At 41.7% G+C, this 27,285-nt stretch overlaps 1 protein-coding gene across 12 annotated transcripts in view; it reads right to left on the bottom strand.

The window, feature by feature from the left end:
- Positions 1–27,285, bottom strand: part of DYNC1I1 (dynein cytoplasmic 1 intermediate chain 1) — a 437,478-nt gene that overhangs the window by 296,914 nt on the left and 113,279 nt on the right. For 5 of the 12 annotated variants that reach the window (XM_072764334.1, XM_072764337.1, XM_072764333.1 and 2 more), the window contains exon 4: positions 22,751–22,915. In XM_072764334.1, the coding sequence (XP_072620435.1) occupies positions 22,751–22,891 (141 nt within the window). In that variant the 5' untranslated portion in view covers positions 22,892–22,915. Of the gene's footprint in view, positions 1–10,725; positions 11,249–11,579; positions 11,817–22,750; positions 22,916–27,285 lie in introns of those variants that run through there. The other 7 variants (XM_072764340.1, XM_072764344.1, XM_072764343.1 and 4 more) reach the window with 3 other exon arrangements.

Here is a 27,285-nt window from a genome sequence, read left to right as displayed (position 1 = left end):
GTGAGCCTGAGCCCTGGACGGCATGATGATGGGGCCAGTTTGGAGTGAAGTTAGATGCAAGCACTTTTTTTTTTTAATGGTTGTCATAAGCTGTTACATTTCCTTCCACCCACCCTTTCACTGCTATAGGCATTCCCAGTGTCTGGCAGGTGCTTAAGGAATGTTTACTGAATGAAAGAATGAATGACTGAATGTTACTTGAACAATTCCCTGGGGAAGAAAGTAGACACAGATTGTCACATTTACTTCTCCAGTTTGGCACCTGCCTTCTTATGGTGGCCCAAGTGAATAGCAGAACCCAGCCAGAGATGAGAGTGATGCAATGTATGGGTGCCTGGGTGACTCAGTCCATTGAGTGGTTGAATACGACTCTTGATTTCAGTTCAGGTCATGATGTCATGGGGGGTGAGACTAGCAGGGCTCTGGGGCTCTCTGCTCAGCAGGGAGTCCGCTTGGGATTCTCTCTCTCCCCCCAAATCAATCATCAATCAATCTTTGGGGGGAAGAAGAATGGATGTAAAGCTCTTTCTAGTACATGAAATCACAGGTTCTTAAATCTAGAATAAATTCAAAAATAACATGAAGATTACCAAATACTAGTCTGACCTATTATTGGTACAACAGTCCCTTCACAGAAAATCCTCACTTGGTCATGGCATGCTTCAACTCTCACTACCTTAAAGGTAGCCCAGTCTACTTTTTTAATTGCTTGAGTCAATCAAATGTTCTCCATTATAATGATATGAACTTTCCTTTTTCCTATAAGTTTAGGCTACAGTAGAGAGGTGTTCTCATACCTACTTGCCAAAGGACAGTCCTCATGTCCACCCTTTCACCTGCTCTCTGCAGCATCCAGTCAGGTTGTACTCAGGAAGGAGAGAGCCAAAGAAGATGTGGAGGAGAGAAAAGGTGTACATCTGCCAAGATGAACCACAGAGCCTCCCCTCCATCACACCCAGCCTCTAGTTCTTCAAACCTTTACATGTGGTGCTAGGCATAAACCCCTGGACCTTTTAACTTTCTGGACTCAAATGCACAGAATGCTTCTGTGATTTAGCCATGGAAGTGGATCTGTACCACATTAGATTTTAATTTAACATCATTTTGAAATGCTGGGGTTAGAAGTCAGGGGGCTAGGAAATGTGTCTTCAGCAGATCTGAATTCCAAGATAAGAACAGAGGCCAACCTGATTCTCTTAATGGTCTCTAGACTAAGATTGCCTCAAAAGCCAGGAAAAATGCAGCCTGATCCTCTGACCCTTACATTGTACTTACCCTGAGCCCAGCACTGTTCTGACGGGCACAGACAAAAATGTTCAACATGATCCTGATTCAGAAGGCAAGGCCTCCAGAATCCTAGGAATTACCAAGCCCACATTCATTTGGGGCCCAGAGACCCAACGAGTGACACATTCAGGAAGTCAAATGTCTGTACTGAACACATCAAGGGAAAAAATTTAAATCCTATAAGAAATGGAAAATTAAGTAGGATTTATTGCTTCAAACCTCACCACAAAATTAGAAAGTGGCCCTATTATTATCACTTCTGTTTTATAGATGAAGAAAATGAGGTGCAGGGAAGCAAAATAACTTGTCAAGGTTTACAGAGCTAGTAATTGGTGACACTGGGATTTGAACCCCAGCTGCAGAGGTCACACTCTCATATTGCCTCTTGACCATCGTTATGATTTGTTCTGGGATCAAATTAGACCCACGCACAAAAAAAGGAGATAAAGATAAATATTAATGATTTTGCCTGGTTGACACTGGTGTCTGGTCAGCCAGAAAATTCAAAGAAGTGATTATTCACTTAATTACTAATCACTTCCCTTCTTTGAACTTTGTTATATCTCTGTTAGGTATTTACCATATTTTACCTTAAGTGATAACTATCTGATATATGGGATAACATATATCCATATGTCATATGTTAAACTTTTCTGTTTGAGTAGACATCAGTTCCTAATATTTATACCTTGTTCTGGGGCTTCTGGCTAACTCAGCAGATAGAGCATGTGACTCTTGATCTTGGGGTTGTGAGTTCAAGCCCTACATTGGGTATAGCGATTACTTAAAAATTAAATAAAAATCTTAAAAAAAATAAATACCTACCCATTTTCCTGTTCTCACAAAGCACTCAGTCTCACTCATGGTTAGCACTCTGTAGGTACTAAATAAATGTTCTTCAGTAGGACTAAAAACCTACTGAAGGAACCTAGCTTTCACCCCTACACATATTTCTTCTATTCATTATCAGTAAACTCTTGATTTGTAAGCTCTCTAATTCCAGGACTCTGTTATTACTTACAATGCTAAGATCAGTCTTATGAATTTCATATTCTATGTGGACATGCTTTCAGGTGCTACTGACATTGAATATTGAAACCACTGCATGTGTGGTTGTATGTCAGTGAGCTTCCTGGGGATGCCTTTTAGAAACTGTGGTTAGCAGTAGGAATAGGTGAACCCAGGGAAGTCCCTCCCTTTCACAGTCATTTAGGTCAATCATAAAAAAATCCTACTCCTCAACTATTCTGCAACTCCTCTGTAGCCAGGCAGGGCCATTTGATTTGCTTTAGCCAATGAAATGTATGACATTAGGGCAGTACATATCAAGATGAAGTGTCACTCAGCATGGGTCTCTGAATGGATATGGTGAGCAGAGCCTCTTATTGACCCACACTGGACATGTAACATAAGCAAGAACAATCTTGTGTTACCCTGCTGATGTGTGGGAGTCATTTGCTACTGTATTGTGATGCAGCCTAACCTGATCAGTACACTCTCATGGCCCAAATCCACTCCCATGATCCAGCATTCTCATGGCTCTCCACCTTCCTTGATTTAGTATTGGTAACTGCAAGTATTCCACACCCCACCCCTTTCACCATCCCCACCTGTGCTTTCCTATGGATTGCCCAGTGAGAGGTGTGACCAAGACTCTCCCCTTGACCAAAGGCTAGTCAGGCTCCTCTGAGCTCTTTTTCAACTTGACTCCTATCCATCGGTATGTTCTCAAGAGCCTCATTTCAGCTAAGTCCTCCTGCTAAGTCAGTTTAGCCACGATTCCCCCATCCTCAATATCTGATCATCAAAATCTAATCGATAATTGGAGGGGTTCCTCATTCCCCACCATTTCCCAAGTGGTGTCTGATACCCTGGCCTGCCTACAGAAAGAGTCCTGTTAGGTCAGCTTAGCCTGATTGCTCCTCACTTACCTCTTAGTAATTTTCTGTCCCATCTACTGCACACACACCACCCCCTGCACTGGCACTGCTCCTTGTATAGAAATCCCACTTTTCCTTATTGTATCCAGAGTTGCTCCCAATCTCTCTTCCCTACTGCAAACTCTCAGTGCAGGGGTCAGGAAATCTATCAAGATAGTCTGCTTGAATAAAGCCTGTCTTACCATTTCTTTAACAAGTGTATGAATGACATTTTCTTTAACAGGTATAAAGACTAAGCAAGCAATAGGTGTCATTATGAATACCACAGCCGCCAGAACATGTGTCCTGGTAAAAGCAACTTTCATTCTGAATCTTCCCCGGAGAGTTTAGAAAATACTCTTTCCCACATGCTGCCCAGATGCACCTTCTTCCCTGGGTTTGGGAAGGCAGAAATGGTATTGGCAATGTCAAGGGGGTGATGTTTCCAATACCCTGGCACATCCCCCAAAGCAAACTGCTGCCCATCTTCCTGAGGTAAATGGCTCTCCGCAGGCAAAATGTACTTGGAAAAGGGAACATCTAAAGAGGCTATCTTCCTCCTCCCCTACAACTGTTTTGTAACCTAACTTTTTCATCTACTTTAAACTAAAACTTATAATTTGTTGTTGGACTTCAAATTTTAGCAATTTATACGTTTTTATTTTTAAAACAAAGAGCGCTCGGGACACCCAGGTGGCTCAGCGGTTGAGCATCTGCTTTGGCTCAGGGCGTGATCCTGGAGTCCTGGGATCGAGTCCCACATCGGGCTCCCTGTGTGGAGCCTGCTTCTCCCTCTGCCTGTGTCTCTCTCTCTGTGTGTCTCATGAATAAATAAATAAAATCTTAAAACAAACAAACAAACAAGGAGCGCTTAAGGGAAATGAGTATGATTCCCCCCTTTAAAAGCTATGGCAAAAGATATGGGGTTTCATCCTTATTTAACATGCCAATTACTTTTCAGCAGCATTTGAAAAATATTAAAAAGTTTAAAAGATGAAGCAAGAAAATCTGTATTCAAAACCCCAAATCTGGCCTGTACAATGTCCCTGGGTGGTCCATGTTTGCATTGGGAGATTTAGTTTGGCATTTTAACTTATGTAAATAGATTCTCACTTTCCTCTGTGCCTGAAAGCATTCAAAGAGGGAAGATCTCCTTTCCAAATCAGCAGTAACCTATATACCCTCTGAAAGTGAACAGTCACACTTTTCAAGGAAACAGGCAGAGAAGTTTTTGTTATTCTTTCTTCCACAAAATACACACCAATTCCCACAACCCCTTGCTATTTTGATACCACCAGGGCAGACAGTGAAACAGAAGACGCACCGTCATTTTAAAAGGGGACACTGTCAAAACACACGTTCCCCACAGAGTCTGCTACCTTTCCAGTCACCCAAACCCACCAACTACTGAAATTCCACAAGCTGATTCTGAGACACAATGCCATGGTCATCCCTTGAGCATGGGCTCATCCTAACACTCAACAACTAGATAAACTCATAAAGACTTCCATATGTGCATTACAGGATCTAAACTACCTTTAAAAGGAACGGACTTCACCGCTTTCAATTCCTAAAATCTTCAGCTTGTTAAAGAAATGGATACTATTTCAAGTCAGAGTAGACCATCTAGCATACATTTTAAAAGGGAAACTAACTGTAGGATATAAAATATTGTCATCATTTACTCATTAGAGCTATTTAAAATATACACATTACTCTTGGCTTCACTCTAGACATTAGTATAAAATAGAAATATGACAAATGAATCAAAATCTCCTTTCCTCCCACCAGAAAGAAACTAAAGAAACCAAACCTCCCACCAAAGAAATCAAACCAAAGAATTCAAAAGAATTAGCCCAAGGGGCTCATAAAAGAAACACAAGACTTAAACCATCCTGCCTGTCATTTCTAGAATGAAAAATGGTCCGTCTCAAGACTCCCCTTCAGCAGAAGTATTTCACGTGATCCTGATTCAGGAAGGCAAGGATTCCAGAATTCTAGGCATTACCGAGTCTACATTCAAATTGGGCCCAGACGTGCCATGGAGACTACATTTCAGGAAGTAAATGTTTTTACTAAACACATTAAAACGATCCAAAGGGAAAGAATTAAATCTTATAATAAAAAGAAAATTAAGTGGGATTTCTTCTGGCTAGTATTTCAGGTCAACAAAGCTTGTTGAGCATCTACCATGTGTCAGGCTCTCTGCTGAAAGATTCAAGGATGTCTTGGGGAGCCTGGATTCTAGAAGGGGAAAAGGCATGCACATAAGTAATATAACTCAGGATAAAAAATTTTTTAAAGAACATACCTTTGGTTCAAAGGAAGGCAAGATCACACACATCCCTGAGGAGAGAAGGCTAGAGAATGATGTGACTATTGTTGGAAAATAAAAAGCATCTTCCACACACTCAGTGTGTACTTCATTTAATCCTCATTCTCTCAATATCTGCAATCTTTACAATAACTTTGCAAGTCAGGTATCATTATCCACATTTTACAGATGAAGAAACTGAGGCTCCCATAGCTTCAGTGAGATATCTGGCTTCTTCTTTCGTCTTACACTGCCTCTTAGATGTTGTACTCTTATATCATACAAGACCAAACAAAGAAATGAGCTCAGATTACAGCAGGAAAGACTTCAATAGAAAAAAAGAATGTCTATCAACATTCTGGGTAGGAAACTTCTTTGTCACGGGAGCTGTCCTGTGCATTGTAGGATGTTCAGCCACAGTTCTAACCACCCTCTCTCCCCAGTTGTAATAACAAAAATGTCTCTAGACATTGCCAAATGTCCCTAGGGTAGATAATCACCCTTGACTGAGAACCACTGATGTAAAAACACAGCAGAGGCACATCTGGGTGGTGCGGTTGGTTGAGGGTCCAACTCTTGGTTTCACGCAGGTTGCAATCTCAGGGTCCTGAGATCCAACCACGCCTTGGGCTCTGTGCTCAGCATGGGGTCTGCTTGAGACTCTCTCTCCCTCTTCCCCTCCCACTTGTGCTCGTTCTCTCTCTAAAATAAATAAATCTTAAAAAATCTTTTAAAAAGTGAAAACACACTAGAGTTAATCTCTTCTATAAATCACTAAATAGAGGAAAGACAGCAATCCACTGAGTCACCTGTCTGCGGGCAAGAGATAGGACCAACAGCTCTGCAGGTCCTTCAGTCCTGCCAACTTGGAGTCTAAGCCGCACAGACACAAGGCCGTGGACCCGACTCCAGGCCACTGTTCATAGTGACCCATAACCGACAACACCTGTCCTAGATAAATGCATGCTCTGACAACTGGCATTGCATGTCCCTGGTGCCCATCAAGGTTTTCTAAAGACCATGCAGGCATGAGAAGAACTAATCACATTTTTATTTCCAGATCTGAAGCTTCTGTCTATATTCTTTCCAAAAACTGACCTTCCAGAGAATTTGCCTGTGGTTTAGAAACATTCAGAGCCTCCTTTCCCACCTCCATTTTTGCAAAAGCCTTTCCTTCCCCATTACCAGATGAAAAAAAAAAAGCCCAAAATCTTACTGTGACACTTGGTGCCCCAAATCTGCTTGCGACACTTGACCACAAGGTATAAAAATACCCTTTTGTTGAAGAGCTTCCTCAGGTACTTTTTATATAGAGGTTGGCATAGTATTTAGATTTTAATTGGATTCAAAGAATGACATCATCGTTTTATTTTTAAACATCCAAGTTTACCATATTCTGGAAATCACATTCATTGTGATTCTTTAAATTTACGATGAAAACTACCAGATGCCAACATAAAATGTGTGTAAGAGAGCAGCAGAATTTTAAAAAATTCTTTAGAGGTTATAAGAGAAAAACACATTGAAGCATAATAAAGGACACGGGTGTCTGTTCCCAAGGCAGATCTGTTGATCAAGTGCAATCATTCTCCACAGTGCCAGAGACTCATTACTTTTATTATAAGCGATGCCCTTGACTCTAACATAAATTTCTTTGTGTTTGCCACACTGATGGCTTTAGCTGGTTTGTGCCCCAAAATGAAAACAATGGGTCATTTTCTAAGAGTATAGCAACAATATGGTGAACATAGAAATGTTAGGAATTAAGTAATATTTTGGAAGCAAGAGTGGCTGCTTGTGAGGATCTCAGGATAGATATGAACCGAAAACTAAAGGACACATAAGCTGTCTGCTTAGCAGAGGTCCTCCTAAGATTTAGTACCAAGTTAGTGTTCCAGATCATGGCACAATCACTATATCAGATAAGCCCCAGAACACTAAGCAGCTTCGAATTCAGCTCTGAAATAAATTCATCTTTGCAATGAATAAAGTCTTGGCTAAACCTACTCCTGCAAAGTCAACTTCTGGGCTTAGTTATAAACTGCTATGCATTTAGTGTTCACAAGATACCCAGTGACACTTGAGAATCAAATGTAGGATGCTTCAGCACACCTCAAGGGAAAGCAGGGTTTGCTTACCCTCCACCACGCTGATAGATGTCCAATTTTCTTGTTCTCCTTTGAAAATAAATTTAGGCTTTTCCTATCAGCATGTGAGCAAGTTCTTGAGGGACTCTCTGTCCTGCCACAATGAAAAGTTACACTATAACAGTACTTTCTGGTATCCCACACAGAAAAACAATGAGCTATGATGGGAACATTATAAACAAACTTTGGAATCTGGCCAACCTGCATTTGAAATCTAGCTTTCCCACTAAACTGGCTTCAGGTGGCCTTGACCAAGTGACTTCATGTTTCCAAGCATCAGATTCCTTGTTTGTCAAATGAAGATAAAAATGTCAGCCTTACAGGAATGATCTGATGAACCTGAATATAAGCAGGGTAAATACCCAACGAATGGCAGCAATGCTAGGGCTGCCTACCATTCCTGGAGACCTTACTAGGTTGCAGCGTGCATTAGCCTAAGTTGCACCTGCACTGGAGCACCCCTAGCATTCCTCAGTAGTGAAAAGCCAACAATCCTCTGATAGCTATGAACGCTTTTTCTTGGCTGATGCTCACAGGATAGTTTTGCCCTGTTTTCAACACATTTCAGCACAGTGGCCTCAGTTCTTAGCCTCCTTCACACTGCATGTGAACCAGTAGCTCCTAATCTCTTTTTAGTTACAAATACTACCTCCCCCCACCCCCACCCAGAAAGCTGCATTTATGTACATGTGCATTAAATTCTGCATCAAGAATATCAGGGTCAATGACCACCTGAACACCATCATGCCCCTGCCATCCACAATGCCAGTGATTCCTATTTAAGAAGCCTCCTCTGATCAAAGAATCAGGAGATGCTTTGTGAACACGGAGGTACTTCAGGGTTTGCACCTGGACCGTGGTATTTATGTTACAATGCAAGTTTCAAGTCTCACATTCTGGTGCTAAGCTTCCTGTAGAGAGGAAGCAAAGAAAATCAGTTCAGGATATCTATGAAAAGTTCCTAGTCAGGAATAGTTTTTTTTTTTTAATTTTTGTTTATTTATGATAGTCACACAGAGAGAGAGAGAGGCAGAGACATAGGCAGAGGGAGAAGCAGGCTCCATGCACCGGGAGCCCGACATGGGATTCGATCCCGGGTCTCCAGGATCGCGCCCTGGGCCAAAGGCAGCCGCTAAACCGCTGTGCCACCCAGGGATCCCAGGAATAGTTTTTATATGGGCAAAGGTTTATACATTAAAAATAAAATATTAAATGAGTTAAGACAAGATTAATATTCGGTATATGGAAATTAGTCAATATAATTGTTCTTAGTGTGGAAGAGTAGATTCAGATGGCCCAGGGTTCAAATCCTGACTCTATAATTTAGTAGCTGAGCAATTTTCAAAAAGTTACTTACTACTCTTGTGTCCCAGCAGCCCTGGTAGCTCAGCGGTTTAGTGCTGCTTCGGCCCAGGGCCTGATCCTGGACCCCCAGGATCAAGTCCCATGTCAGGCTCCTTGCATGGAGCCTGCTTCTCCCTCTGCCTGTGTCTCTGCCTCTCTCTCTGTCTCTCATGAATAAATAAAATCTTTAAAAAATACCTTTCTGTCTTAGTTTCCTCATCTCTCAAATAGGATTAAAAATAATATATAACTCATAAGATTTTTTGGGAGGATTAAGTAAGTTAATACATGGAGAAGTAATTTAAAATCCAATGTCAAGTGCTCAACACACTTTAGGAAATGTATTGGTAATGTAATAAATTCAGTAAATGTACTGGACACGGGGAAATTGCTCAATGTATTATCAACCTGTGTTTTATGTGGTAGAGCAAAGCACAGACAGAACAAAATGATGAAGGAACATACCTACTCATGTGAGGCTAAATGACAGAAAGAAACAGGGTGATGGGGAAGAATGATAGCCCTTTTGGGTAACTAACTTTGAATGAAGCCTCTGCACAGTCTGTGTTGAGAGACATAGTTTGAAGACTTGCTGTGTATTTTACAAGACTGGACAGAAGAGCACCCCGGATGGATCCCTATGAATTACTTGACTCAGTGCTGGAGTCAAGCAAAAGGCTTATTTTTATTAAACATAGACGAGAATTAAGTGTTTGGGGAAGTAGAAAGGCTGGGGAGAAAGTTAATAGAGCCCCCTCTTAGACATAAAGCATGATGACAAAAATGCTGTGTGACTTCCTCTTATCGTCTCGTAAGTTTGTCAGAAACTAGGGACCAGAAACTACAATACCACTGTAAGAACTGCCCCCACTTTCCTGTGGGTTGAGTTTATTTTCTCTGCCCATATCCAAAACAGTGATTACACCTAATAATGTTAGACCTCAAACACCAAAGAGCTTGAGGACACATTTCAGTAGAATAACTTTCAGGCGCTGTGCAGCAGAGACTGCAGCATCCTTGAGTCCCGAGGAGAGAGGAAGCAGGTGCATGGGTGCCTGAGGCCCAAGACAAGGAAGAAAAAGAGAGACACAGGAGATGTTCTGGACCAAAAGATGCTCTTTTCCAAACTGGAAAGAGCCTGCACTGGACACCCAAACATATTGTCCTAACTTCCTAAAGATGGTGCTACAAGATTTTTCAGAAAAAAAAAAAAAATGGCTCTTGGAGCACTGAATCCTCAGAACCTAGCAATGTTGGCACGTTTGGTTCCTATGAAGAGAACGTTTGATGACTGCATGGTAGGAGTGTCTGAGTATATTTTATTGATAAACATGGTCAAAGGAGCACAGTTCGGGCCCTTGTTTCTCATACCAAAACTTTTGGAGAAAACTTGACATTTTAAATAATCACACTCCCACTAGCACCCTCAGGGTGCAGCTAGCACTGAATTATCCATTTTGAGTTTACTAACACTGATTGTCTTTCACTACAATTTTCACAGTGAAAATATGTACAGAGGCTTTCATCTGTGCTAAGATGAGCCATATGACGTCTTCTGCAGTTACTCGTGTCTTACTGTCAGCTATGCTTTCTGTTGATCTGGAATATTTGGAAGCAATTTTTCCCAACCCTGAACTGCTGCAAGTGTACAGAGTGCACGCTCGGAAGGCGTTCCAGGCAGGAAAATGGCTGGCTACTCGTTCCTGCCCCTTACCTAGATGTGCAGAGGCCAGAATGCAGAACTGATTGCATCTTCTGCATTCTGTGGAGTCTCCCATTTCCTGAGTAATTTCCTGTCCTGATGCTGGGGTTTCTGTTCAACCTTATTAGCCGAGACACAAAGTCATGAGACTCCCGCACACTCAGCTCCCATCCGTGCTGCCAGGATCTCTGCCCTCACGATGACGACGCACAGATTTCTGCGGCCCGAGCGGTTCCGGAGCGCGAGAGGGGGAAGGAGCCCACGCGGCTGGGAAGGTGTTTGCCACAACACATCCCCCAACCACACTTTTTCGCAGCAGCGGGGGAAACTGGCATCTTCTTGCGCGAGTGTTTAATTAATGCCCTGCTGGGAGTTACATGCGCCCCCTCCACCGGGCGGGCAGCAGCAGCATCGAAGAGCTTTGCAGACAGCTCAAATGTGATCAAACGGCATCCTGGCCCTTGCCCTCCGCAGCGCCCCCTCCCCCCGGGGCCGTCAGCTGGTGGCCCAGGGGGCGCGCATCTCCCCGCCGCCTGCCTTCTGCGGCTGCCCCGGACCCGACCGAGGCGGGGCGCAGCGGGACGCCCCTCCCAGCCCACGAGGTGGGCGACAGGGTGATGACACCACGACCCCTCCTCCTCTGCCCTGAGCCCCTGGGCTCCGCCGCGGGAGCTGCAGCCGGGGGCCGCCGCTGGGGGGCTCTGGCCGCCGCAGGGCGCAGGGCGCAGGGCGCACGCCCGAGCCTGGGGAGGGGGCCGAGCCCCGCTGCTGCGCCGCTGCGGCGCGGGCGACCCGGGGGCGCGGAGGGTCGAGGAGGGGGCGGAGGAGCGGCCCGCAGAGCGCGACCCCCCCCCCGCCCCGGTTACCTGGACGCGCTGGGCGGCGGCGGAGCGCGGCGGCTGCAGCCGGGGTGTGCGGGGCCGAGGCTCGAGCGGCTCCGGGGCGCGGGCCGGGCGCGCGCAGGATGTGCTGTCTCACGCTGCGCCCGCCGCTCGGCTCGCGCTCCGCGGGGACCGGCCCCTCCTCCCTCCCGGCGAGCCTGACACTGACAGCTCCCTGCGAGCCCCGGGCTGCGGGCTGGCCCCGCCCCCGGCCCACGCCCCACGCCCCACGCCCCACGCCCTCCACGCCCCGCGCGCCTCCCGCGGGGGGGCCCGGCTCGCGGCTCCACGGGTCTCGCAGGGAGGGGGTGGCGCCGGCCCGACGGCTGCGGGCTGCGGGCTGCGGGGGCCGGGCGGGGGTGTGGATCGGGCTGCCTCGGTGCAGGACCCACCTAAGGTGCTGCGAACAGAAGAGCGTCAGTGTTTGGGGAGCTGCCGCTGACACTCCGACATTGAGCAACTTTCACTCCCAGAAAACTACTTTAAGGTCAGTGTAAGTAGAACCTGAGAAAGCTCAGATCTCTCTGCTACACACAGAGACAGAGGTCTGATTTGTTCCTATCCCCCCCCCCCCCCAGAGGAAAAAGATTTATCTATATCTGATTCTATATCTATATCTGTATCTATATCTGTATCTATATATATCTAGCTTGCTTCTAAGAATCCTAGCTTTTAAAAATCTGGGTGACCATTCTTGAACTCCCCCAAAGCTTACTGTAACAGCTAAGTTTAGAGACCCAGAAATGGAGCTTGGCATTCTAATCAACGCAGGATTGGCATCATTTTGTACGTTTTTCATTGTGCTTTTTGAGTATCTGCGGGATCACTGTCCACATTAGCATGGAAGTTACTGGAGGGCAATTTACTATCTAATTCACTGCCATATCCCCAATACCTACAATAGTGGTTTCTTTTTCTTTTCTTTCTTTTTTTTTTTTTTTTTAAAGATTTTATTCATTTATTCATGACAGAGAGAGAGAGAGGAAGAAGCAGGCTCCCTGCAGGGAGCCCGACGTGGGACTCCATCCCGGGTCTCCAGGATCACTCCCGGGGCCAAAGGCGGCCCTAAACCACTGGGCTACCGGGGCAGCCCCTTACAATAGTGTTTGATGCATCATAGATGTTCAGTAACTATTTACGAATTTATTTAATCGACTACTACAGTAATTTCAAAATAAATATAGTAATTTCAGAATAAAAATAGATGTGATTGTAAATATAATGTCATACTTTTCTATAAAATGGTCACCCTTTTTCCAATTTTTCCAATTTTGCCTTCCTGGCAAACTATTGTGACCATATTATAGCTAAAAATGAGACAAGTGAAATGTTTTTAGATGAAGGAATTCAAGATATTTCAGAGAAAAAAATTATGAAACAAATACTTGCCACTGCTATGTATTGGATATTTAATAGATGTCAAACTCTACATACATTTTTCATTAGCATTGTTGGGTAGGTAAAATGTCATACCTATAGTTAAAGGAATAGGTCTCAAAGAAGTTAACTAGCTTGCCCAAGTTCCCCAGGTACTGAGTGATCCAGCTGGAATTGGAAGCCCTGTCCACCTGACTTCACTGCTTATACATTACCAACTAGTATTACTATCTCCCCAGTATGGGAGTTGTTGTGTGCCCACTACCTGCAAAGCATTGTGCTAGGAGCTTAAGATGGTAGAAAAACGAGGAGAACATTATCTCTTTTCACAAAGAGTTAAAATTCAATTGAAGGTAAAAGGGGGGGGTTAACATATAATTAAAGGCAAACAATAAGAAAATGGCCAAAGCGATGCAGTATGCTAAGAGAGTTCTGATAAGAGCTCATCTGGTTAGGCTGGGGGAGATGGTGGGAGATAAGTAACATTATAAATATGGATGATATCTGAAATGGATGGATAGGGCTTTTAACAGTAGAAATGAAGAGGGAGATATTTTCAGGCATGAACAAAGCTCCAGAGAAGAGAAAGCACATGTACTCAGCAAATGTTGACTGATCCAACTTTTTGGAATCTGGCAGATTCATGGGGGAGCAGACTGAGACTTAAGGAAGGCTGAAAAGGAGATAGTGGAGTCCCACCAATACAGATGTTTGAGCAGGAAATGACACTTGGGAAGAGTCATCAGGGAGTTTCTATGAATAGGGGATTGGAACAAGCAAAGGCTAATTCAAAATTCATTACAAGAATCTAGGCCAAGATTAAGAAGGCCTGAATTTGTCAAGCTGTATTCATCATGAATGGCTTATAATATATCCCCAGCACAATTTTTTTTAAAAGGTAGTTATAATTATTTTCATTATAATGTGTCCAGGCATAGTATAGATATTGGGCATAAGACTGGAAATAATTAAGAAATGACTGATCTCTATATTCCAGAAATGCAAAATCTAATGAAAAGACACGACTGGTTTTAATAGTAAACAGACTAAAAGAAGTAGAATAATCAAAGACATTTGCCATGAGAGATCAAGAAGGGGAACATGCATTACAATTGGGGATCCTTGTGATCTGCGAAGGCTTGTTGAAGAGGTCTAGGTGTATATGTATAATTTTTTTAAAAAGTCTTTATTTTTTAAATGAGAACGGCTTTATTTTTTTATATTTTTTATATTTCATTTATTTATTCATGAGAGACAAGGGAGAGAGAGGCAGAGACACAGGCAGAGGGAGAAGCAAGCTCTATGCAGTGAGCCTGACATGGTACTCGATCCCGGGTCTCCAGGATCAGGCCCTGGGCCGAAGGCAGCGCTAAACCGCTGAGCCACCCGGGCTGCCCATGTATATGTATAATTAAATACAAATTTTGACAATGTGCATTTGAGGACGGGGTTAGACAGCAGGCATAGACTTTACTTTTAGTGATAGATCTTTTTTTAGGGCATTCTGGGTAAATAAAAAATTTGTGCAGAAAGTACAGTGTTTCCCTATACCTTGTACAAATTATAAACTACTCATCGCAAATATGCCTGTTTTACCTCTTAATCAACTTAATGCTCCAAAATTTGAAAGAATGGCTCCAAGAAAGAGTTAAATGGCTACTGCAAAACATGCTGAGCAAATTTCTACTTGCTAGTCTTTAAGAGGTTGCTCTAGAGCCCTCCAGAGAGACAGTGGTGTGGCCCAATTCTGGAATCAGGCTGTGTGTGAACTTAAGTCTGCTGCATACTGGTTTTGTATATTTGCACACATACTGGTTTTGTATATTTGCACACATACTGGTTTTGTATATTTGCACACATTACTAGACTCCTCTGAGACTCAACTCTCCTAGAAGTCAGAAGGCGAAAATAATGATACTTGTCACCTGTGATATTTCAATGAGTTAATCCATGTGAAGCACTTGGCACAGCCCCTAGCATATCATTGGAAACATTCAATAAATGTTAGTTCCAGTTTGCTATTATTGAATTGGGTCTGCATGAAAAGACCTAGAGCTTTGTACTCTCTAAATTCAGTGTCCAATCTGTGACATAACCAGACTCCAGGGACTACTCAGACATTGGGGCACTACAGCCTTCAAGACAGAGACTCTTCTGCCTTTATGCACCTGTCGTTCATCAGTGCTAGATACAAATGTGGCCCTATAGTTGGCTCCCTTGTCTAACTTACTTTCCTAGAGCCCCATCTCACCCTGGTTCTTTTGTTTTTTAGGATTTTTAATTTATTTGTTCATGAGAGAGAGAAAGAGAGAGGCAGAGATACAAAGGGAGAGGGAGAAGCAGGCTCCTCACAAGGAGCCCGATGTGGGACTCCATCCCAGATCTCTGGATCACAGCCCGAGCTAAAGGCAGACGCTCAACTGCTGAGCCACCCAGGCTTCCCCCTCACCCTAGTTCTAACAATATTCTTATATATCAGGTCTCATCTGCCTGAGAATCTTCTCTGAACGTTATTCTTGAGTCCATCATGTCTTAGTTGAAAGAAAAAAAACTGAAGATTAACCTCAGTGGTCCAAAGGCTCTAAGACCACAAAAAAGAAATGTGAGTCATCGATTCAGCTTTTGAAACTGTAAGGTAACCAAAGGGGGGAGGGAAATGCTTGAAAATATTCTCCAGTTAATGCTCTACATTGTGCTCACAATAAAAACCTGTAAAGAAAATAATTTAAAACCACTGCCAAATGTCACATATGGTTTTGTATGGGATATATATCAGATGAGCTATGTTTTATGTATTTTTCTATTATATGACTAGAGTTGGTCAGTTTGTGCCAAATAAAAACAGTAAAAGATGTCCAGAAGCAGATGCATTATTAGTATTTGAAGATTTATTAGAAATCGAAGAATGACTTATGAAGAAATCAATGATTCCAGTGTCTAAAGCAACTCCTGCTTTTTGTCTTCTGGACACTTCATTACAAGATGTTGCCTATGTTTTTATATAATAGGAATGAAGAATCTACAATAAGTAAATACGCATAAAATATGCTTTTGGAAAAATGAATTCAGAGATATCTGTTGTATACTTTTAGATTTTTCGAAATGCTTTTTGGGCAACTTCGAAATGCAACTTCACTTATACTGTTATTACCTGTATTTGTCATGTAATTGTGCTATAATCACTATATTTCCACCCCCTTCACTTTTGCCTTCTTGTGTCTTTCCCTCTCCCTCCTCCTTACATTTCCTTCCATCAGCTCTTCTTTAAAGGATACTGCTAAACCAAAATATTCTGTTTTAACAACCCATTAAAAAAAAAAAAAATGCATGGGTGGGCAGCCGGGTAGCTCAGTGGTTTAGCGCCACCTTGAGCCCAGGGTGTGATCCTGGAGACCTGGGATCAAGTCCCAAGTCAGGCTCCCTGCATGGAGCCTGCTTCTCCCTCTGCCTGTGTCTCTGCTTCTCTCTCTCTAATAAATAAATAAATAAACAAACAAACAAACAAACAAAAAATGCATGGGGATTTACCCCAAAGATACAGATGCAGTGAAACGCCGGGACACCTGCACCCCAATGTTAATAGCAGCAATGTCCACAATAGCCAAACTGTGGAAGGAGCCTCAGTGTCCATGGAAAGATGAATGGATAAAGAAGATGTGGTCTATGTATACAATGGAATATTCCTCAGCCATTAGAAACGACAAATACCCACCATTTGCCCTGACGTGGATGGAACTGGAGGGTATTATGCTGAGTAAAATAAGTCAATCACAGAAGGACAAACATTATATGATCTCATTCACTTGGGGAATATAAAAAAATAGTGAAAGGGAATAGAGGGGAAAGGAGTGAAAATATCAGTGAGGGTGACAAAACATGAGAGACCTAACTCTGGGAAATGAACAAGGGGTAGTGGAAAGGGAGGTGGGAGAGGGGTTGGGGTGACGGGGTGACTGGGTGATGGGCACTGACGGGGGCACTTGGTGGGATGAGCACTGGGTGTTATACATATGTTGGCAAATTGAACTCCAATAAAAAAATAAATTAAAAAATGCAACTGTGAAAGTATCTATATAGCAAAAATAAAAATCTTTAGATCTTAAAAACGTCATTTTAAGCACTTAAATTTATGGATACAACTCCAGTGACTATAAAACATACATTATTTATGTTGCTTTAAATTCACTTTCCATCAGTGTCTAAATATAAATCTTTATTTCTACCAGCTGTGAAATCAATGTATATTTCTTTGTGTTCTGTCTCCTTACTTGTTTATTCAAATATATACAATAAACCTACCTTTCCAAAAGAAAGGAACCACACTTTGGGTAAATTATTGTTCTAGATTATTTCCTAGAAACAGTATTTTATGGTTCTTGTAACCACTCCTCAGAAAGCTTGTTCCTAAATCCTAATAGCTCCATCTGCCGTAGCTCTCCTAACACTTTCAAAAAATTGTAAGTCCAATTTATTTATTTTTAAGTAAGTAAATAAATATTTATTGGCCCTGTTTGTGTGCCTTAACCAGCAAATCTGAGCATTTTTCTTTATGGTGCTTCATTATTAATTATTTCTCATATGCTAACTCTTAATATCATTTGACTATTTGAAAAATGAAACCTAAATTGTATATTTTAGAAAACAAATTTTTTTAAAGCTGTCTCTTTTTTTAAATATTTTTATTTTTACTTATTAATGAGAGACACACACAGAGAGAGAAAGAGAATGCAGCAGAGACACAGGCAGAGGGAGAAGCAGGCTCCACGCAGGGAGCCTGGCTTGGAACTCGATTCCGGGTCTCCAGGATCAGGCCCTGGACTGAAGGCGGCGCTAAACCGCTGAGCCACCCAGGCTGCCCTAGAAAACAAATTTTATATATTATTGTTTCTCACTTCTTTTTTTCTTCTACTTAATTATAGAGTAATACTTTAAGAAGAATTATAAAACTACCTGTTTAAATTAACACAACTTTCTAGTACTACTGGAATGTATAAATCAGAGATATTACATTGAGGTCAAGAATACAGGCTCTCGAGTCCAGCATACCTGGATTAACTGGTTCCTGTGATTCACTAGCTGTGTGATTCTGCACAAATTGCTTAAACTACTCTAGCTTCAATATATCTTCATCTGTAAAATGGGCATAATAGTGCCCATGCCCATCTCTTAGGACTGTAATAAGGACTAAATGAGATAATACTTGTAAAGAACTTGGTATAGTGATTGGCACCAAGTCAATACTAAATGAATGTTAAACATTGTTATGATGTGGATATCCACAGCAAAAAGACTGAAACATTGTGCAAAATGTTCATGCTGGCCATTTTGAGTGATTTGACCGTGGATTTTTTGTCTTTTGAGTCTACACTTATTTTCTAACTGCTCTCTGATGAATACCCATTATGTGTGCCAACAGCTTGTTAGATATGAGGGATATTCCAGTAAGAGCACTGAGTCACTTAAAAACAATGTGTTATAAGCTTCTTCCTTTTGAAACCCCCTAACCATACACTCAATCTTATCACTTGGCACTGGTTATGATATACATTGTAGACATCAGAAACAAGAAGCTGTAGATGGATGAAGTGCTGAACCTCCTTGGTAAAAGAGGAGTCAGTATAAGGATGAGAGTCAGGATAAATGAAGATGATTGTGCCCTCTCACTTCTTGGATAAATACCAAGTATCATGCTCTCTTCTCCCTGCACACCACTTCCAGCACATACCACTTAGGTAGTTATTGTGCCACTCTGGTTCCATTGAGATGCAATGAGCCATGAAGGAATCCCTCCCCAGGGATCTTATAATGATATGCTACAGTGTTCTCTGGAACTGGAAATATATACTGCCTCTGTCTATCCTCCAGGGAGGTGCCCTTCACGTGAGCCAGTGATGAATGGATAGAGCTATGGGGCCAGCAGTGCCCGAGTGACCTCCAGGTCCTGGTTCTCCGCATTTGCTAAGTATTCAAGTGAAATACCTTGCGGAGGATACGTTGGATGAGGCCATCGAGAGGGCATAACCACCTGTTGACCAGCAAACTGGACCCAGCAATCAGAGACTTCTCATGCCACCCCTCAACCCCATCCTGGGAATGTAGTTCTACCACTGTTCTTACAGTGGGAACCATTTTCAAGGACACAGCCTGAGAGAGGAATGTGTTATTAGACTATCTAGATATGCGACTGAAGCCCATTAAGACCTCTATATAAACTTTTAAGATTCTGGCAGGTGGGCATGGAGATCTACTCCCCTTGTGGCTGCTCCAGACAAGTGTCCAGTGTAAGTCCCTTAACGTAGAAAAACTGCCACCTATTGGTTCTTATTTTTGGTCTCTTCTTGCCTTATGTGTACAGGGGCTAGTTTGCAAACCAGCAGGGTAATATAATTCACATTATTGACCAGGTGATTTCTAAAAATATGGCCTAACTATCAAATATAAGTTTAATTCATTTATGGGAAGACAGTGAAAGAAAGAGATCATCATTCGCTTTAGGTTTTTATCAGGAAAGCAGGCAGCCCTGGTGGCTCAGCAGTTTAGTGCCTGCCTTCAGCCCAGGGTGTGATCCTGGGGTCCCGGCATCGAGTCCCACGTCGGGCTCCCTGCATGGAGCCTGCTTCTCCCTCTGCCTGTGTCTCTGCCTCTCTCTGTGTGTGTCTCTCATGAATAAATAAAATCTTAAAAAGTTTTTATCAGGAAAGTCAATGAGCACATGAGAAAGCCTTCAATGCTTTGAATGCTCGCCTATAAGAACAAGATCTTAAGATTTACCTGGACCAATTTTTTGCCTCTTGCATTTGTTTACCATATTTTGCCATATTTCCAAATTGACATTGTAGATTGAACTTTTTATTATTTGCAAATATATGTATTTAAATTTTGAATACTGATCTGGAGCTGACAAAGCATGAATCATGAATATTTTAAAAAGTTAGCTGTATGTCCATTTGTTGTTAAGCCTCCAGGTAATTTTTTGCTTTGCTTTTCTCACTGTGTATGAAGTGATTTATTTATTTATTTTTAAAGATCTTATTTATTTCTTCATGAGAGACACAGAAATAGAGGCAAAGATATAGGCAAAGGGAGAAGCAGCCTCCCTGTGGGGAGCACGATGCAGGACTTGGTCCCAGGACCCCAGGATCACAACCTGAGCCAAAGGCAGATGCTCAACCACTGAGTCACCCAGGCGCCCCCCTATCAATTTCTAAGATTGCTTTGAATGGCCATTTTTATGGTCTGACACTACTGCACAAGGCGAAGACTATCTGTAGCTGGGAACAGTGCCTATACAGGGAAAATTAGTTTTCTTTTTTTAAAAGATTTTATTTATGTATTCATGAGAGACACAGGGAGAGAGGCAGAGACATAGGCAGAGGGAGAAGCAGGCTTCCAGTGGGGAGCCCAATGCAGGACTTGGTCCCAGGACCCCAGGATCATGCCCTGAGCCGAAGGCGGATGCTCAACCACTGAGCCACCTAGGAGTCCCTGTATGAAGTGATTTAATGACAGTAGTGAATAAGGGCCGCCTGGGTGGCTCAGTCAGTTGAGCACCCTATTCTTGGCTCCAGCTCATGTCGTATCTCCGGATTGTGGGATCAAGCCCCAGGCTGGGCTCTGGATTCTGGGCTCTGAGTTCAATACAGAGTCTGAGATTTTCTCTCCTCCCATTGCCACTCCTCTCTCTTGCACACACTCTCTAAATGAATACATTTTTTAAAAGTTTTAAAAATAACAGTGAATATAAATAAACTTTTTTCAGTCTTTTTAAAGTTCAATTTAATTTTTCATCTTTTGTTAGTAAATTATATTTAACAGTTTCTTTTTCACATATCTTTCCTTATTTGGGTTTTAGGTTATGGGCTAAAAGTAATAAAAGATAAAATATAAGCTGTCTGGAGCTACTGTATATCTTTCATTACTCTGACATCCTTCATATTACATCATCATTTTTTTTTTTAATTTTTATTTATTTATGATAGTCACACACACAGAGAGAGAGGGGCAGAGACATAGGCAGAGGGAGAAGCAGGCTCCATGCACCGGGAGCCCGACGTGGGATTCGATCCCCAGTCTCCAGGATCGCGCCCTAGGCCAAAGGCAGGTGCTAAACCGCTGCGCCACCCAGGGATCCCTGCATCATCATTTTTAAGTCAAGCTTTCTCCCTCCCTAAAGACTCATGTTGATGGAAATAAGTTGCCAAATTGCTGAACTGTTCAAGTAGTTTTTTAACATTCCAATTTGTCAAATGTAAATAAGGTCATACAAGGTCATGTTAAATGGAATGATGAATCACTATGAAGAGTCTGAAAAAAATTTTTTAGCAATAAAAGTTACAAATGTGTATTTGAGAAAAATCCTTTTGAAACATTTCAGGGCAACAGATTAATAAAAATCCATGTTTTGTTCAACAAATAAGAATATATTTCCTGTTTCATTTCTATGGTGGAGTGGAGGGAAAGGAAGAGAGAAAGACCTAAAGTTCCAGAGAAGCAGAAATAAAGCAAAAGAAAAAATCAGGGCTATGAGACAGGGCATCAGTAAACTTTGAGACTAGGCCTAACACAAAGTGAAATATTCCTGTTGTTATTTCAAACAATTTTGTTCCTTGAATCAATTTTAATTGACTTACTAACAGTTTAAAAATGTTTCCCTCTCTTCTTGGAAGCATATGGTTTACTTTTATTTTCAACCACTAAGGTTTATTGTTTAAGGATATATTTTCCTATGGAATTTTGAGAATTTTATGTATGCATGAAGGGCGAACTTAAGGGTTGACACATTCACTCAACACCTAAAACATATCCTATTCATGAATTTACTAGATACATAGCCTCGGTGGCTCTTTGCATTTTATGCTCTTTAAATTACCTTTTGCATGTGTGTGAAATGGCCACCTAATTCCGCAGTGCCTAAAGTCAGAATCAGAATATGTTTTTCGAGCCATTTCCTCCAAATAAAATACAAATTTTTGTCATACAAATATTTTATCAGGTATAATTTATGTATGGACATTGTTCAAGGCAGGAAAAATAGGAGAAATCAGTATTTTAACGACCATTCACAGTTTGCCAACCATTCCTTAAGCCTTCGGATAGCCTGTAAATGAGGATGATAGATTGGCAGGACAAGAGAGCAAGGGAGGCCTTTTTTTAATTATTGCTTATAACATCATTGTCAAGGCAATATCAGTGTACTTTATGCTTAGTGGATATGATCCATCCACATTTATACCTCAAGTGTTGGAGAAATGAGAGGGTTTTGAAAGAAGAAAAGCATAGGGTTTGGCTTTCACGAATGACAATTTTGCCACTCTTGTCGAAGTATGCTCTTCTATTATAACAACTGATACCCATCAAATAATTTTCAAACACCTGCTAATGTGCTGAGCACCAGAAATGCAGCTTCCTACTATGTGCAAGGCTCTTCCCCATCTTCTATATCATTATCATCATCCTGATGGTTGACACACAGCAAAGTAGAGACTCGGGGAGGTTAGTAACTTGCTCAAGCTGTCACAGTTTATAAAGAGTAAAGCCAGGCCCCTACAATAGGATGTTTGATGCCGGAACCCAAGTGCTTCACTTGCTATACAAACACTGTGTATCTTCCTTTGGGATTTCATTTAGTCTACTATGACCAGCTTTGCATAGACTTCTCAGAATTAAAATTTGGGCTAGGATACCTAAGTCAGATAACATTTACTTGACCTTGGGCAAGTTACTTAACTTCTCTGCTTTGGATTCTTCATTTGTAAAATGAGGATGTTAATAACACCTACCTGTTGGAAGAGGTCATTGAAAGGAAAGACTGCCGGTTGACCTTCAAGCTCACTGAGAGGAAATGACTGCCAGTTGACCCTCAAGCTGGACCCAGGCAATAGGAGGCCTCTCACCCCGTCCCCTGTCCTTGGAATGTACATTCTGTCTTCTGTTCTCAACCAGAGCTGTTTAGGGAGATAGCAATAAGAAAGCAATGTGTTGTTGAGCCCTTCTGGATGGTATACATGACTAAACCCAGTTAAGGCTTCCATAAAAACTTTTCAGATTCTGGCAGGTGGGCATGGAGATATACTTGTCTTGTGGCTGCTCCAGATGAATTTTGTGCATAAGTTCCCTTGCTTTTTAAACCTGTCACCTATGCATCTGGAGTGGCCTGCCTGTCTCTTTGGTCTTTCCCTACCCTCTAGATATGAGTTTCAGAAGTCACCCAGGAAGCTTCCAAGTTTGGGAACCAATACCACCCTCACTGGATTGCCCTGAGAATTAAATGAGTCAGCATAGGTAAAACATTAGAAAAATGTCACATACATAGAACTATTATTAAATCTTGTGAACTATTTATTATTTAGTATTGTGTTCTTATTGATTTTTAGTTTTCCAGGAGTATTTTGTTTTTGCATTTGCTTTTGTTTTAAGGTGAGGACGAGCAGAGGGAAAAGGAGAGAGAGAGAGAGAGAGAGAGAGAGAGAATCAAGCAGGCTCCACACTGGGTGCCCAGCTAGATCTCATGACCCTGAGATCAAGACCTGAGCTGATCAAGAGTTGGACGCTTAACTGACTCAGCCAGCCAGGTGCCCCTGTTTTGTTTTTGTTGTTTTTAAAGATTCTATTTATTTTAAAGAGAGAGTACAAATTGGGGGAAAGGGGAGGGAAGAAGAGAGAGAGAATCCCAAGCAGACCCTATGCTGAGTGCCAAGCCCAACGTGGGGCTGGATCCCAGGACCTTGAACCAAAATCAAGATTAGGCTGTGGCTAGGTTTCTTTCTACCCCTGTAGGGAGCTGTCCTTTGTCCTTTGCTTCAGAACCTGAACCATTCACTCCATCTCCAACAACGCCCCACCTTTTTCTTGGTGCTTCTCTGTATCACATTAATTAGGTCCAACAAGCTTATATTTTACCAGCTCAAAATTTAAATCTGTGCAAGAGGCCTGGCCTCCTCCCCTTGGTGGGGTGGTAGTTATACCATCCCTATGTAAGGTTGAGGATTCTTGGCCCCCATGTCACTCTCATCTTGCTCCTTTTAACCATCTTCTAACTTCTCACACAAAAATGAAAAGATTTCTTTCTTGGCTTTACTAGAAGTATGTCGATTTGGTCAAGGATATTGGTGTCCCCTGCTCCCTATCAGCTTCCTCAGAGGTAGGAGGTTTCCACCTGACCTACAGTGTTTCAGTCTTTATTTGGTAACATGGATTCTCATCTGTTTCCTATCAGGGCTCCCTTCGAGTGTCAGGTATCCTATCTGAGATCATGGTACTCTCCTTGGGTGACTAGGCCGTTGTTTTCAGTGTTACATAGTTCTACAGCAGCAGGCAGCCTCTAAGCCTCTCAGATTTTTATTTTATTTTAGTTGTGTATGGGAATCAAATTATTATTTTATTTCCTTGTCATAAACAGAGTTTGAAGGAAAGCTGGCACAACTGTAGGGAACTGACAATAAAGTGATAAGTAAGATAAACAGCAAACAGCTTCTTAGTAGCATTGTGTTTGTGAACCAGGGAAATATGAGTTTGTCCTCTTTCTGGATGGAGAGAGTGGATTTGAGACTCTTTTTGGATGATGGAGTTTGGCCTTAGATTTTTGGGTAACCCAAAAATTAGAAGATAGTTTAAAGTATTTCACTCCTTCTAAATGTACCATGATTTGTTTTGTGGCCCAGCATATGGTCTAGCTCTGTAAATTCCACCTGCACTTGAAAATAATGCATATTTTGCATTAAGAATAAGAGTGGTAACTTCTAAGCTTTTTACACATCACAGCTGAAACCAGAAGTCTCAAGAAGTTAAAATAAAAACCTGTAAAGTAAACCCAAAGAAGCACAGGAAGGAAATAATAAAAATAGGAGAAGAAATCAATGAAGTTTCACCCCTCCAATAGCAAAAAATCAACAAAAGAAAAAGTTGATTTGTTGAAAATTGATATCTAACAAGACTAATCAGGAAAAGAGAGAATGCACAAATATAAAAATATTAAAAATATCAGAGCTGAGAAGGGTAAATCTCACCAGAGATCTTCCAGGCATTAAAAGTAAATAACAGTATGTTAAGATATTATAAAATAAGATATTTTATGCCAATAAATATGAAAATGTAGATGATAGGGTTATATTTCTACAAAACAACATTTGTTAAAATCTACAGAAAGGGGTGCCTGGGTGGCCTAATCAGTTAAGCATCTGATTCTTGGTTTTGGCTTAGGTTATGATCTCAGGGTGCTGAGATCAAGCCCTACTTTGGCTCCATGCTGAGTGTGGAGTCGGCTTGGGAGTCTTTCGCTCTCCCTCTGCCTCTCCCCACTGCCCTCTTGCTCTCTCTCTCAAATAAATAAATCTTTTAAAAAGTCTACAGAAAAATAGGTATTGAAATGGACCAATAATTGTCAAATATTCATAATTTTTATAATGTAGATTAGCAACAAAGAAACTAAATCATTAATATAAAACCTTCCATAAAGAAAACTTCGGGTTCTTATAGATACACAATGTTTATTTTTTTTAAGTAAGAAATAACTCCAAACTTTTCCAGTAAAGTACAATTATTAGAGGATGAATGCATGTGGGATATTGAGCAGCCAATGAGGTGATAGAGAACAGACATTTGCCAACAGTCTTTGCCCAGCAGATACAGCCCACTTATATTGTAAAACAAAAACAAAAACAAAAAAACCAAAACCTAGAACAACTCAGAGCACATGAGTCCTTGTAAGAGGCAAAGATTTTTTCTCACCATGTAAACTAAAGTGTACCAAATGCTTCCTTCCTTACCTGAGATTTTGAATGTGAAGGAAGAAATACAAAGATGCAGAGAAAATTAGAGATAATTCATGGTTGTAGAGTCAATATGGTGGCCCAGACACCACAGTGATTCTAATAGACTGGTCCTGTGGTACAACTGTGGAGATATGATCTGTTTCCCAGTCGAGCAGGAATGCTGCCCATTAATCTGAGCCAAAGCTATTCATTTTCTTGTCAGATCTGTGAGCTACCTAATAACATCATAATGAATTATTTTTCTGTTTAATTTAGCCAAAGTTCAGAGGTACACTTATATGCATTTCCTTGGTACTGTGATGTGCTATTGCTGAGCAAGTACCAGTCTCTTCCACAGCCCACTTATGCAGCATGACAGTACATTCCAGAAACCCTCATTATTTAGGATTAGTTTCGGCCATTCCCAGAATACGGTTCTGGCCTTTAAAGAATATTTATCCTTTCTCCCCTTGAAGACTCCACTACTTCCTGTCATTTTGAATCTTTCCACTGAGCTTTTTGCCAGACTTCCACTCTCATTTGGATGCCTGTGAAAGTTTTAAGTTACTTAATTTATGACTGCACATAGATAGCACAGTCTTCAGGATGCATGTCCTTTCCATCCCAAATGGCAATAGAGATAGTATCAGAGATTTGAACGTGGTGATGTAACAGAGCATCTACATTTCTGTTTCTCTTAGCCTTGACCAATCACAAAAACAAGAAGTGCGGTTTCTAGTGCGCTATCTACTGCTACCTATTCATGCCCAGCTAGGCACTGGTAAGGACATTACTGGCAGTTTGATAGAGGTCTATACTATGAAGGGTATTGCAATTCATATAAATCTTAAAATTTAACTGCCATATCCTTCCTTATATCAAAGAATCTTAATTTATGACTGAAGTAGCAGACTGAATCAACCGAGCTAATTCTATGGGTTTCTTTCCTAGGGGGATACTCCTGATACAATGTCACTTTCAAGCCTTCCAACTTGTCATTCATGTGAAAAATTATTAAGAGTTGAGAAAATTCAATATACCACACAAATGTTCAGCATGGTTGCTCCTAGGTTTCTTCCCGCCTCTCCTATTAGGATCCAGACTCTGAATGCTTTAAATTCAGCACCATTCTCTGGCTCTGGGCTCATCCCCTGTTGAGAAACAATGTGTTCCTCACACGTCACAATGTTGCCGCAGTGCCAAACCTTACCAAGGTCAGTTCCAACCCTGCCTCCCTCAGTAGTCTACTTACTCAAGACTCCTCCAGAGTCCTTCTGAGGACATCAGAACTTTCATATATTTTATATTCCTTTCTGCTGATGAGAGGTGAATGGGCCTTGGAAATATCCTGAGTCATCCCTTTAAAACCGGAGAAATTCTACCAGACATGATATCTCCTTTCTCCTTCTTCTCTGCATTCGTATCTGACATAAGCCCTTATAAGAGCATAGATCCTAGCCCGACAGTCTATGATAGTCTGAATTTAAAGTACAATTTTCAGTTAAATCTTTATTTAGTTCACAGTTCCTACCAAATCCTAATTTATGCAGAGTTCTTGCATACTG

Source organism: Vulpes vulpes, chromosome 7 (genome assembly GCF_048418805.1).
Source record: "Vulpes vulpes isolate BD-2025 chromosome 7, VulVul3, whole genome shotgun sequence".
In the NCBI taxonomy this organism is placed as follows: Eukaryota; Metazoa; Chordata; class Mammalia; order Carnivora; family Canidae; genus Vulpes; species Vulpes vulpes.
The sequence above is the reverse complement of the archived record's forward strand: the minus strand, read 5'-3'. Positions and strand labels throughout refer to the sequence as shown.